We start from the raw sequence: 14,941 nt of genomic DNA, 5'->3' as shown, positions 1-14,941 counted from the left end.
TGGGTTGTGAATGCATGGTAAGGTTTGGGCACTAGATGTGATGCAAGTTGGTATTGAAGATAAAGACATCGAATACTTGGTAACATCTACGGTATGATAGAATGGTAATTGTTATGTCAAAACAGAGCATCTATCATGATCCAAATGCATGTACATATCCTAATTATTAGGTTTTCAAAAGATGGTAGCAGTTTGTCGACTAAATTACAATCATTACCATCTTATAACAATGTTTATTTATTTGATATCAGCAATTTACTCCTAAAGGAGATTTCTATTTTAATATTCATGAGAATTGAACATGTGGGCAGCACCAGAATAAAAAAAAAAAAACCACAAATGTTTGATGCAAGATGAGTGATGATTAGTTTTTGAGAGCAAGTTGTCGAATAATTATTTGCAGCAATGCAACGATAGCATAGTATTAGTTCACGTTTGGATTAATATGGCATAGCATAGACATGGCCTCCCCAAATGCATCAACTGTGGTTTGTTCCCATTTTAATCATCATTAGCAAATCAAATCCATGGCTTAGATATTCATAAACCACTCTAGTATGGATGTACTTCTTTATAGATAATAATACCAAATTTGCTTTAATAGCATCTCCTAATGGAGGGCGGCCATACTTGTTCAACTTTAACTCTTTCAACTTGGATGCCATGAGCTGGGCCTGGAAGTCTCGCAGCCTAAGCAGCCTGACATTGATAACTAGAAAAGATACTATAAGAAATAACATTATGGAAACAAAGGAACTTCGAAACGAGGGACAAGAAGTGTTCCGTTGAGTTTAAAAATTCAATATAGTCGATCTTGCATAAGTTAAAAAAGGAAAATAAGAGACAAATGAAAGTGGTTACAGAGGCTAGCTTGTATGGACAAGAAAACTTCAGCACATCAAGTTCAAAGGATCAATAAAGTACCGTTACATCCAATGAAAATGGTAGCAGATGTGCCAAAGGGGCACCTTAGTTGAAAGGGTGAAAAAAAAAATCCTTCAATGCTCTTATGATGATGCGAAAATAATGCAGTAGAACTGAAAGCTGAAAGTTTTGAGGAAACGATGCCAATAATATTTAAAAATGAACAAGAGAAATCAAATTTTACTTTATTTCCAGGTTTCGATATGTAAGGTTCAGAGCCAACCATTTAAATTAACCTGAACCTAGGAACCAAGACAGAAGAAACTAAACCTCTCCTACATGATCAGCGAGGTACAAACATTTGCTTTAGTCTCCTCAACAATGGCTAGTTAGGAATGAATGTAGCTAGAAGCCTCTGTACGAGCTTCCCTGTAACTAACTTCGGAGAAAACTCAGTATATACTTCTTGAGTCGCTGACAACTGTAACCCAAGATGTCCATATTTTGCAGGTAACTGAATATATGAATTCAACCCATATACTTCTATCTGGTATAGCATCCAAACCAAACTTGTAATGTAAGTATATGTATGAATTCAACTTGGTTGTAAACTATCACAAATGATAAAACATCCAAAAGGTTATGACATCTGTATGCAGTTTAGATCAATGCTCGGGTGCACAGGTCATGTGAAGCATCATTGTTCAGTCAGATTGCCAAATCATCTGTCAATGGTGTGATAAGATCAGTCATTCGCTGTTGTAAGCCGGATTTCAGTTTGTGGCATTCGTTGTAACCACCGGAGGATCCACAGCACTGTCCAGTCGTCGAAGATATGCCTCATGAGATACCAAGAGATCATGAAGTTCTTCGAAGGAGAAAGGTTTCTCCCTGGCACGGATAGGTGCCACAATATCTCGAAATTCAGGACCCAGTCCATTTAGGATGTAAATAGTGAGATCATCTGAAGATAACGGAGTGTCAATAACAGCAAGTTCATCAGTGAACCCTTTAACTGTTTATAGGAATTCAGTGACAGATGTTGTTTCTCGCTGAGCCAAAGATAGGGATTCTTTGAGTTGCATCACTCAGGAGCGAGATCTATTAGCATATAAGCGAGTTAAAGTCATCCACGCTTCATGAGAGGTTTCGCATGGAGTGAACAGAGGCATATAAGCATCGTCTTGAGAGAAGGAGACGGTAGTAGGTCGTCGGACTGTTCCATCAATATACCCCATTAAATCATAGCCAATGAGAAGAGAGACAAACTGAGCTCGCCAAGATAGAAAATTCGTTGGTGTGAGCTTAAGAGAAAGCTGTGAGGATGCATTCACAGCCACTAGAGGCGTGGTGGTATTAGCTGGAGGAGTATGCAAAACAGGATGAATAGAGGAGCTGAAGTCTGCCATGGGAGAACGTCAGAAGATCCTTGTTGTTCGTGAGAACTAAGGAGGCTCTGATACCATATAGAAGATGAAAAAGGTGATGCTTTTATTCTCAACAATAGAGTGATTATAGAGACACATTAAATAGAGGAAGAGATAAGCTTATGAGCTGTAGGAAAGAGAGGATAAGCTCGACTGTTACAACTGAAATAACAATGCTCAGCGAACAGCGATTACAACAGAAGAAGGAAGAGAGAGGAGGTTGTTGCAGTAAACAACCGGCTTAGATAATATCCCGTACAATGTTCACATTTGCACAACCATTCAAGCCTTGTAGAGCATGCCAATCTCCATTCGCTGTTGAAGGGGTATTGCCAGAGTGGGAAGGGCAGATCTACAGTTGCTGTGCAGAAATTCATAGAATCCAAGCAATATCCTGTCAAACCGGCTAGTTTCATTACCAATGTAAAATCTTGTCTTACCCCGAACGTGCACCACTCCAACTGATTTTGCTTCTTCCAGTTGCGAAATCTCCTCTTCAATAGAAACAGGTGACAGCCCATCTGAGCTTATCTCAATATGTGCTCGCAGGCTATTAGTAACTTGGCTCACAAAGTCATCTTCCTCGGGACTAAGGGAGTCGGCATATCCATATTGAACCATGCACCCATATATCCCATCAAGCCCAAATCTCCTGATGATGATTCTCTCTTGTGGAGGAACTTTGGCCACTAACAGATACCTGAGAGTGGTAAAAATTGTAACTTTATGGAGAGAGCGCATGTTCTGCATGTAGTGTCCAAGTATTGGAGTTAATCCATCCTGTATGTTGCTGTAAAAGAAGCATAAACCTGGAACTCTTTGGATATCTGACCTTTCCAAAAGCTCGCCGAGGCATTCCAGAGTTATTTTGTTGGTCATTTCATACTCTAGTTTTCTTTGCCTCCCATAATACCACCCAAACATTATAGACGCAAGGATAATGGAAACGGCGAAAGGAAACCATCCTCCTTCCACAAGCTTAGTGAAAACAGCACTCACATATGCCCCTTCTAGAATGGAAAAGGGTACAAAGTACAAGCCAGCAAGAATAAGTGGTGTTCGCCAAATAATGATCATGACAAGAGTCAACAGAATTGTAGTTATGAGCATGACAAGTATAACTACAACACCTGCAGCAACATAGTGTGGATTAATATGAAAAAAAACATTGATATAAAACTTGCCAAAGCAATGTAGGCCTGTTGGTTGGTAGACCTATCCTCAGCAGGTGCTGGGAGATTCCAGGCTCAAACCAGAAGGTGGCAATCTCGAGTGCGATTTTCACCAGCCCCCTCCCCAGTAAAAACAGAAGCAAGAAAGGGAAACACTTACTATAACAATAAGACAATGCACAAATTAAAAGGTAAACTGAAAGTAGAACAAAATATTAGTTTTGCATACCGAAGGCATTTCCAATGTTGTTTCCATCACCAAAACCAAGTATGACAGCAACACACAGAACCATGAGAACGTAATTGGTTTCTGGAGAGTAAACTTCGCCTTCTTTGTGTTGCGAAGTGTGAACCACTTTAACACGTGGAAAATAATCAAGGACAACTGACTGCTTAATAACAGAAAATGTTGCAGATATTAAGGATTGGCTAGCAACAATTGCTGCTAGTGTTGCAATGATAAACATGGGCCAATAGACTCGACCTGGCACGAACTTGTAGAACCCATCGCTGTGATCATCAAGATTTTTGATGAGATATGCTGTTTGTCCAGCATACGTGAGGACCAATGAAGGGTATATGCTAAAAAGGAAGGTTATCTGCACACAAAAGGGGACTGCATAATAATCTCCAAATTATGCATGATATTCTATTTTATGCTTAGTTAAATACCTGAATAGACCTTTTGTTGAAATGACCGAGATCAGCAAACATAGCTTCTGCACCTGACGCAAGAGCAGAAAAAAGAGTGAAATATGTCAATATATTTCACACACTTGACATGTGGAGGAAAAAAGATTGTAGAAGAAAGCACCTGTAATGCATAGAACAGTGCCTCCAAGCAGTTGCCAGCCTACCTTACCTTTCCTCAGAAAGAAAGAGACTATATAATGTGGTGATAAGGTTTTAAATATGCCAGGGTAGTATCGCAAGAAGCTGTATATGCCTATAATTGGAGTGGTGAAAGTCCAAGCACCCATGATAGGGGAAAAGAGGAAGCTAACTCGAGAAGTGCCAAACCTTTGCAATAGGAATAAAACAATCAAGACCACAGCAGACATGGCTTCCACAGCAGCTGCAAGAATTGGAAAGTTACAGAAAAACAAAATGAGAAGGAAGCTGCATTGACCAAAGAGTGTACTGTATTTGCTCAAGAACTTACATTTGTGAACAGAAGGGAAAGGTCCTCTTAGTCCATCCATTGCTGATAACACTGGTACGATGAACAATATGTAAAACTAAAAATCTGTCCGTTGGGCATTGCCAGCATTAAGCATACACGATATACAAAGAGTTTGCACCACATACCTGATATAGCAGGTGTAAGTATGCCATCTCCAATGAGCATGCACATCCCTAGCATTGCAATGAATAGCACTATCCTTCGTGCTGTGATGCTTTGCTCAAGAAACTTTCCCAGCCTACTTTGCTTTTCATCACTCATTGACTGGTTAGGATGTAAAGGACCAGCCATTGAATTTGCTCTTTTCGATGGAAGGATGCCAATATTGGTGTGCCTACAGAGCAAAGAATATAGAGCGAAAGTACCTCCTGCAATTATCATTTCAAGCAACTCAGCATCTGTGAGGAAAAGGATTAGCAAGTAGAAAATCTCAAGTTACAGGATCAATAAATCAGTTTTTCCTTATTTAAAAAAAAAGAATATGCATTGTATACTATGGTGCTGATATATAACAACAATTTAAATCAAGGTATGAACCGGCGACATTAATCCCTTCAAATCATAAATATTTTTGTAGTTAGTGGTAGATCAGAGGCATATGATTTTTGAATAGAACAAGATTCAGATTAGATGACATTGATAGAAGAATAAAATCCTCTATCTAATGAAAATAAGAAGTTCAAGTGCTCAACAATGAGACAAAATCACAAGTTACAATAGTATGACTTAGAAACCAGAACAAGTGGGTCCATCCACCTGAAAAGGAGGCCAAAGCTGTCAAAAATGTTTCGTGCATCAATTGAGCAGTTTTAAAAGTACATTCACATGCAGATAAATAATTTAAGACTACAATTTAATTACATCTTTATTTTGTGAGATCAGCTTGCTACTTAATCAGGATAAAGCCAAATATGTCTATTTTCTTACTGATCTTAGGCACATCAATTTTTAGAAGCTGTACATTTAAGCCCTATCAAGTTCAAAAGTAGTTCTATCCAGGTTAGGTATAATATATGGTAACTTGGGAATATGGAGACACAATCTGGTATAAAATTATTCTACCATTTTAAGAAAATAGTTTTGTCCAGGTCTAGTGGAAAGGGTGTGTGAAATGTTTATCAAAAAAAAATAGCCCTCCACCAATCTTCTGAAGCAAAACTGCAAAAGTGGTTGTTAGGCATGATATAGGAGCTTATTTTGGTTTGTTATGTACTATCCCTGTGCCAGACAGGGCATTGGGCATGAGAACATAGAATTCCATGAGAAGTACAAAAACTTATAATGCAGAAAATCCCATGCATTCTGAAAAAGGCATCCCATTTACATCAACCAGCAATAGACAACAATAGGCACAGAATTTCAGATGTTAGAGTACACTCCAATAGAATCAATGACACTTAAAAATCTCATCCATCCCAAGTGCCAGACAAGATCAAGACACAAAACACAAGCTTCTCAATTTAAAGGCCATTGGCTGGGTAACATAGTTTAGGCTTGAGTAAGTATTCCCAAGGCACAACCAACTTAGCATTGCCATTTAGTCAATATATTTTAACATGTGGACATCATGATCAACGGTGCAGATCTTTGATGTGCAGGACCTACTACTGATTTTGGAGTTGAGAGGACTAGATACCATTTCCTCTCGAGAGAAGCAAAGTCCATTTCTCTCCTCTCTCTACATACGTGTTTATATATTATGAATAGTGCAAATATATATGGGTTCCCACACAATAGCACAAAAATAAGATCAGTATTATGTTATTGATTTCGATAGTAAATAGTTTAGAGATATTAGATCACATCCAAAAGTTTGGATCATCACAAACCCCTAGTCGTTCCATCAAAACCAACCTTGTTTAGACTGTTGTGTAAGCGCCACTATATTAGTATATATATAGATATAGATATATTATATACATATAATATATACATATACATACACACACATTATACATCTATAAAGAGAGACTCTTTATCAAGGCCCACTTTTTCAGTACTGGCTACCATACTAGTCAGGGACTGGAACAGTACAATACTAAATCATATAGTATCAATACTCGTCATGCAAATACGTATCAGTTCAGTACTAATATAGCTTTTTGATATTTTTAATTTTTATTTTTAAGATTATTTTAAGTCAATAGATGTTTAAATTATGTTTAATATTAGTTTATATCATATTAATTCCAAGAGATTGTAAGATTGCTTAATGGATGCAATTGTAATAATTAAAATAGACAATACATATTTTGATCTTAAAAATACTTATATCATATTGATTTGAATTATAAAATATATACCGACATCTACTTCCTCATTGAGCGCCTACATCGCTTGCAGAGATCAAGATCTTTCTCATAGTCGCAACCTTGGATATGGCCCTTACCCAAGTACTATACCTTCTGATACTGATCTTCTATCTGATACTCGGTTAGCCATCTCATTCCCATCCAAGGAAAGATTGCAATAGTGAAATCTAGTTGAGACTATGGAGGGTAGTAGCCACTCAAAAACATGTTGCTAAATGCATGTTGTCCTAGAAATATGCCCTAGTTACCAACAAAAAATTACCATATTTTTCATAATTTTAGTTGAATTAATAATTATTTGAGTAATTAAATTCTTACAATTAGATAATTTATATTGTAATGAGAAAAAGGTTGAATTACTTCAAAAAAAAAAGTGTCTACATTATCTCTAAAGAATACTAATTTTTTATATTTTACAATTTTTATATATTTTAGCTAATTTATAAATAATAAATTAATATTTGATTATGAAATATCTTAAAATTTAATTTTGATTCAGATTAATGTAGAACCCTATCATGGGTATGTCTTAATTACCAATTATTTTTGAAATTATTTTAATTTGTGCCTAAGTTTGGATAGCCATAACTATGCTCAAATTTAAATAAATTGCTATTAAAATAAGAGAGCAAGTAGCATGCATACTACAATCTTTTTAAAATTTTTGAATATTGTTTTATTTATATTATTTTAAATTTTAAAATAATTTTTAATCTAAACATTGCACCATCAATGAAAAATATTTACTTTCTCATCAATAAATAAATCATTCCTAAATCTACAGTATCATGAAGTCATGCTAAAAGACAAAATTTTGGATGATTTGCCATTTTTATCAAATTTTTGGTCTATTATAGGCATCAAAATAGGCAAAAAATAGAGGAGTGAAGAGAAGGAATAGGATTGACCTGATTTTGCTTCAATTTTGGCTTAAAATCGGAAGGAAACCCTCTTGAATTTTTTCATCCAAAAAATTGCTTTCCTTCAGAGGAAAAGGGAGGACAAGGCTATGGGATGGCCTTCTACTACTCCCCATCTATTGTTGGGCCAATATGGGCCCTTTACTGTCCCGAACATCCTTACAAATCTAATATCATGCCGGTTTGTGTTAGTGTGCCTTGAATCAAGCAGTTCAAGTTGGTAAGGCATACCTTTCTCTTAATTGATTATTAAATGATAGTTCACCAATAACATAAGACTTGTTCTATATTATGGTTGGGAAATATTCAAACCACATTAGTTTCACTTTGAACAAGTTTAAGGATATTCAAAATCCAATGAATGGTGTGGATCATCAATTTGGGCAACCCACCATGTTTAACATGCACAGAGCTTGACCAGCTATTCCCATAGATGTCATACAATTATGTAAAATATAGAGATGTCTTCAATTTAGATGTCCTGGAAATTAAATGGTGAACATGTTTATTAATATTTAGGCTCAAATGCTAAATGTTTATTTATCATTGGAATATACACAAAATAAGCAATAAAAATTTCAACTATATCTTCTTAGATAAACTGGAGCCAATTAGAGATGCCCTATAGAGTACCTAGAAAACTCCTTTCTCCTAAACTAGATCAAGATCATAACATGCCCTTCAGTCTTAAAGTTGAAGGCACTTCATCAAATAAGAATTTCAACAATCAAAATCTCACCAGCCAAATAATCTGGAATATGCTTAATGGAGAACCCTAGAAGAAAAGCTTCAGAATTATGTTATCCAGTGAAATGCACATAAATGACTTATATAAGTACTAATTATGGCATTCCAGCAGAGGGCTTTAAAATGGATTCAGCTATTCAAATATGCAATCTAAACAATTTTTATAACATAGACTACAAGCTACACCCATAATTCTAGGTAGCTTCTATGGATCTTAGCATGCAAGCTCATCGTAGCCAAGGTATGTTCTGTCAGCTCTGAGTTATTTATTATCTTACCAAGTGTTCTTTGGCATTCCCCTCATTCTGATGTTTCAGCCTACAAGGAACCGCTTGCTAGGGGAAACTGGTAAGGTCTTCTTTGCACATATCCAAAAAATATCTTGTAATTTCTTGATGTTTACCCCTATTGGTGCCACTAATAATTTTTCCCTCCTATTATTATGTTATATAATAATATAATAGTAACATAATTTTACAAGACATACACCTCAACAACTTCATTATAGCTGCACACATAATTTTACCCCTATTGCTGCGATTTTATTTTGGACTTGCCATTCACTGTACCGGCCGAATCAGACAGTACGAAACGTACCACACCATACCGGTTCGGTACAGTATCCAGTATGGATGGTGTATCAACATTCAGTATGCTGAAAAGATCATATACCGTACCGTATCGACAGTGCTAGTATGGTACCGGTATAGGGTCCGGTACCGAAACGGCGAACCTTGCATTAGCATCTTATTATTCATACTAGTAATGTATAAAATTCATCTCACAAGACTTGTACAAGCATATACAACCATCAAGAAGTTACAAAAGACAATGTATATGATTTTTTGAGGGATTCTGTAGGTGGAAGCATAATTACATATAAATGTTTGTCTGTTCTATAAATGAGCAGAGATAGTGACCAAGATGCTCCCAAGTCCTGACAATATATGGCATTTCTTGACCTTCCCAAAGAAGTCATAGAAAAAAGAAATGTATTGCTGGTCCATTTGGCAAATATGGGACAACAATCTTACATTGACTACTTTTGGAAGGTTGTTTACTTAAATTTTGGCTAGCACTGTTTTATGGCAAAAGGCCATACGAGCAGATCCTACTAGACATATGAGCAAGGATACAATGCTCAATAAATCTCCACTCACTGCCTGTAGCGAACCTCCAGATTTTGAGATGTATGAGATATGTGATTATGTGCATTGGATGCCAGGAGATGACTTCTTGTGTTGATCAAATGAATGCTTCAACCCTTACTCAAAATTTCAAACCTGAACCTTGAATATTGTATGTTTATGATGGAATAGTTCCATCACACAATTAGATACCATACAGGAATACATGATTTATATAAGATAAAGACTCCTTTTGAGCCACATAGGTAATTGAACCACAATCCAAACTGGTCATGTTAGTGCTAAGATATTATGACATTCCCAACATGCAGCCTACATTTTAGAAGTTCTTACTTTTGAGTCTGTCATTTTTAATGAGATCAATTTAATGCTCAAAGTAGAGAATTGTCACACCTACAACCAAGTCATACTATTATGTACCAAATTTATCTTAGCCTCCTCCCAAAGTTCTGACCTTCTCGAAATTTCAACTACGTATGTTTGTTGAAGTAAAGAATACTGATCTATCAACTAATAAAGTTGGAGTGGTGTTTAATCTCCAGTGTAATAAAAGTATTGGAGCTTTTATATTTGCTGAGAAGTTAAAATAATTGAGTCTTTTAGACAACCACTTTTCAGATAATCCTGATTTAACATAGTACCTCCACAGGCTCCCTGCCCATGTTAGTATTTTTCATAATGTTTTTGTTTCAGTTATCCAGTACAGGCATTATACTATCAAGAGGATGTATCATAGATCTAGGAAAAGTAACATCTGAAAGGGTGTCAATGAATAGCATTTACAACTGATTATCAGATGAGGTGAAGAGCAGATCTTGTTATCAGGAGGCTAGGCAAAACTATAAAGAAATATGGTGACAAACTATATGATGACCCAAAACTATTCATTCAAATATCCTCATCATAGTGTGGTCAATTCAAGACATGCTTAAGATTACCTTGTAAATTTGCATGCATAAAATAGACAACCATAGGCTATCATGTTTCATCATTCGGGCAATAGTTATGATCACATAAATAAAATATAGGTTGACTAATCTATAGGATGTGGAATTTCTGCTGCCAATATTTACAATCAAGGTTTGTTGTCTCGGTACCGGACCTCATACTGGTTTATCCTATTACAGTATCGGTATGTAGTACCATACATGACAGCGAAGCGTACCGAGGGTAGATATAGTACGAGAAGGCGAGGTGTATCGAATGTTGGTATGATACGAGACCGCGTACTGGTTCGGTACTGATACGATACACTACAAGACTGTGTACCGTGACCGGTACGGCAAATCTTATTCATTATAGTTTCTTAGGTAACTTACGACATCGCATTCTTTATTTTTTCCTTAATTGCAACATTAAATAAAATATTCCATATTTTCATCCTCCTCTATTATGTGATTTACTCTATATCAGCCTTCAGATTTAAACGTTCTATTTCACTCTACAATTCCAGGGTAACCAAATTTGCCTCATATATGGTTGCTCTCCAAGCTTCAAATTCCAGCTCCAATTGACAGATTGCTTCTGATGAGTAATCTTATGTACAACATAGGGATGCAAAATGTCTCTATGTCTTAACGTAAATCATAAGAAGAAATTAATTCTTCTCTCCAGGAAAAACAGATGCAAAATGAGACTACTTCCGAATTCTCTTTCAAGATAATTTAATGTACCATGCGCTCTAAGAACCATCTTGTTGCCTCCAAATAGGTCATGTCGCAGTTAAATATCATGCACCTAAAGATTGTTGCCAATAACTCATACTGATGCAAGGTTCCACCTACTTAATAACACCTCTACTCTGTAAGGCAAAGAAAGCATAAAATTTCCTCTACATTACTCCAATACCTACTTTGCTGATTATTTTTACCACTCTAAACCAGGAACAAATCAACATATGCCTGCGATTTCAGTTCAAGCATGTGAATTCTTCACAAAATATCAACAGCAGGAAAACCGAACACGATGTCCAGATTACCCTTTCTTGGAAGCATATTACAGAAAAAGACAAGGGAAGCACAATCAAAGAAGTGAGTTCCCATTTCAGCAAAGAGAGCATATAATGCACATACCTTCACCTTGGTCATCAGCATTTAGAGCAATGCAAACATACTTAACAACCCCAATTAGAGTAAGAGTCCAAAATATGATGCTGTAAATTCCCAAGTAGTCCTCTTCGGTCGGAGAATTCAAGTTCATGGATGGGTAAACATAGAGAGGAGAAGTAACCAGGCCACCAAAGACAACTCCAAGCGTCTTGTAAGCAAGAACTATGTCCCTCCATGTGCTACGTTTCTGCCCAGGTACAAGAGATCAAATTACCAAGAAAATATACTAAATAAAAGACTAAGAAACATCCCAAAACAAAGTGTAAGTGGGTCCAGCTCACTTTGGGAGGCCCAGATAGCCCACTAGGGCATCTACCTTTTTTTTTGTTTCCTTTGCAGAACCACAGGGTGCGTGTGGAAGAAGAAAAAAAGGGAGGTGCGTGAACAGAGGCGCTGCGGCACATTGTGAGCCGCGGAATAAAAAAAAAAAAAAAAGAAGGAAAAGCAGCGTGCGGCAGAAACAAAAAAAAAAAAGAGAAACAGAGTGCGTGACAGGAGAAGACCCAGCGCGCGGGGAGAGCAGAAAATCCTTTGCATGCCGTACGAAAAAAAACAAGTTTTTTTTTTTCTTGTTCTTTTTTTGGGTGTGGTTTTCGTATAGAGATTTAACAAATTGAGTTTCTATCTAAGAGTTGTATAGATGCTGTAAAGAGTTGTAGTATTCATTGTTAGGGATCTCATTATATTCTTGAATTCATCATATTGTGGTGGTTTGGGTGAGATCATTGTTACTCTTAAGAAGGTCATATTGGAGTTTTCCTAATTTATTGAGAACTCAAGTTTTGAGCATAAACTTGAGTACTGTAAACTCTATATTTATTATAGTGGATTGATTGGATTTGCCCCGTGGTTTTTTTTCCCCTACACTAGAGGGTTTTTCCATATAAATTTGGTGTGTTTCTTTCTGCTCTTCAGGTGTTTGATATATTGCCTGTGTAAATATTACTTTTAGTTGGTTTTGGTTTTGGCTTAATTTATTTCGTAATATTCCTATTTTGGCCCCAACACAAGGAGCATCAAGGAATCATCTGAACAATTTAATATTATTTAACATAAACATCATAATGTTAACTAAAATACTAACAAATCGGACAAAGAAACATCCCTATCTATCTTAGTTCATGAGAAAAACCAATAAAACTAAAACCAGTAGGACATGATCCAAACCCATCCATAACTGTATGTCAGAAAAAGGGTAAATACATCACAACCGCATGTCAGAAATTACAACAGATGGAAACATTTACAGTGTAACAGAATTTAGAACGCATAAAACATCTCTTTCTTCCATTAACCAACCAAGAAAAAAGGGGGCAATAACCACGAAATTCGAGCTCTAAACAGCATAAATTTAAGGGAGGAAAAACCACCAACGTAACTCACATCGCTCTCCTCCCCGTGGCTGAATCCATTGTGGCGGTCGTTGACGGCGACCTCGAGAGCCGCGCCGTTCTGGAGCTCCAAATCCATGGGACTAGAAGAAGAGGAGAGGTGAAGGGAGAGACAGAAGGCGGGGGGAGCGGGCAATTGTTGCGTGGGGAGAAGAAGGGAGGGGGACTTCGCCGCGGCACGGCACTGTTTTGAGTCTCCTCACAACTATTGACCAGAGGCGGGAGAGGTTTTGGCCTTTAGCGCTAGAATGATTAGGCTGGAATTTTATAAAACTTATGAGTAATAAAATTATAAGATTGTAAGTCTAACTGAACCTATATTTATAAATATTTGTAAGTGATTTTAGAGTGGATCGGTTTGAATCTGCTAAAAAGAAGAAGAAAAATTGCCCAATCCATTTATAGATTATTGCGGAGTCCATGAGAATCTAGAAAAGATTATGGTTCTGGATTTCATCCACAAGACCAAAAGATCTTCCACGACCAAAGTGTGAAAGATAAATAATATTTTAAGACCAATCTTATCTGTTTTTCCTCTTGCTCTAGTCCATAAAAAAATGGTATGCTCAGCTTGAATGGTGGTCAGCTAGAGAAAGTTAGTCTTTTTTAACTAGCACAAACAAAGAACATGAGGAGAAATAAAAAAAGAACAAAAAAATGCTCTTCTTCGTCTACCAATAGTGCATCTTGCCTTTAAATAGATATTGAGGGCCGGTTACCATGGGAAAGCTGCTGCTAAAAAAAAAAAAAAAAATAAGTGAGAGAAAATATTTCGCTCTCAAAGCAGGTATCTAAATAAAATGTTCAAAAGATGCAGGATGGCAAAATAGAAACTAGACATATTTATAGAGTTTCTAAAATTGTGAAATCCTCGTATGACTTTTATGTATTCATCGAAAGCATCCACTATAGGCTAGACACATTTATAGGGTTCCTAAAATTTACTTAATATTAAATAAAAATAAGAATTTCTTATTGCTAAATCAAATCCTGATTAAAAATTTATATGAAAATTACTATGTAAATAAAATCCTACACAAAGAAATTTGAGATAATAATCGACAATCAAATTCATTACAACAAAATGATTTTCTCAGTAGACTTTGGTTTCTTGTACACATCCAATTATGACTATAGGCCCATATTAAACTGGCAACATGAATGATTACATAGAGCATACCTTTTCTCCTTTAAAGTAGTGCATTAAACCTGTTTGTCCTAGGGAAGTTATTGCTCTTTTGCGAATCAAAGGCTAGCGTATTGCGATGTCGACTTATTTAAATGACTGGTCAAAAAATTGAATGCTTTCATCAACCTAACCAATAATGATTGAATTTAGAGAGAGAAGCTATGAGGAGAGAGAAAGTTCTGTGCCGTGCTCCAACGACTAGTCATCGCTGGTGGGTACTCAGGCACAGTGGTCGTCACTCCATACAAAGGTCTTCGAGAAGGTAAGACCGCTAGCTACTTAGAAACAGAGTTGTTGCAATCACCACTTATTTTAAAAATTTAAGTTTATTAGGTGAAATATATTTATTTATATATATATATATATATTTTTATATATATAGACGGGCGGGTCAAACATATGTAAAAATTTTAATAATGAAGTTAAAAGGTGCGGAGACATAATTCAATCTCCTATGGTACTTTTAGGACAAGTGGCGAT

At 36.3% G+C, this 14,941-nt stretch overlaps 1 protein-coding gene across 1 annotated transcript; it reads right to left on the bottom strand.

Annotated features, from left to right (window-relative positions):
- Positions 1-2,333: 2,333 nt before the first annotated feature.
- LOC103708615 (putative potassium transporter 17) lies at positions 2,334-13,852 on the bottom strand. The gene is made up of 8 exons (XM_008793628.5): positions 13,265-13,852; positions 11,846-12,068; positions 4,772-5,014; positions 4,626-4,676; positions 4,278-4,538; positions 4,136-4,188; positions 3,693-4,062; positions 2,334-3,421 (listed from the first exon to the last, which is right to left on the bottom strand). The coding sequence occupies exons 1-8, from the start codon at positions 13,349-13,351 to the stop codon at positions 2,574-2,576; spliced, it is 2,136 nt and encodes a 711-aa protein (XP_008791850.3). The 5' UTR covers positions 13,352-13,852; the 3' UTR covers positions 2,334-2,573.
- Positions 13,853-14,941: the final 1,089 nt, after the last annotated feature.

The sequence above is a fragment of the Phoenix dactylifera genome, chromosome 5 (assembly GCF_051530095.1).
Source record: "Phoenix dactylifera cultivar Ajwa chromosome 5, Ajwa_hap1_PhDact_Kaust_v1.1, whole genome shotgun sequence".
Classification (NCBI taxonomy): Eukaryota; Viridiplantae; Streptophyta; class Magnoliopsida; order Arecales; family Arecaceae; genus Phoenix; species Phoenix dactylifera.
This window is presented reverse-complemented; position numbering and strand designations above follow the sequence as displayed.

What these genes read in the sequence shown, in the direction of transcription:
- LOC103708615 (XM_008793628.5), bottom strand. Translation starts at nt 13,351, where the DNA reads ATGGATTTGGAGCTCCAGAACGGCGCGGCTCTCGAGGTCGCCGTCAAC. An exon ending in ACTTACACCTGCTATATCAG is followed by an intron (nt 4,677 to 4,771) that starts GTATGTGGTGCA and finishes TCATCGTACCAG; the next exon opens with TGTTATCAGCAATGGATGGA. An exon ending in CAACATTGGAAATGCCTTCG is followed by an intron (nt 3,422 to 3,692) that starts GTATGCAAAACT and finishes ATGTTGCTGCAG; the next exon opens with GTGTTGTAGTTATACTTGTC.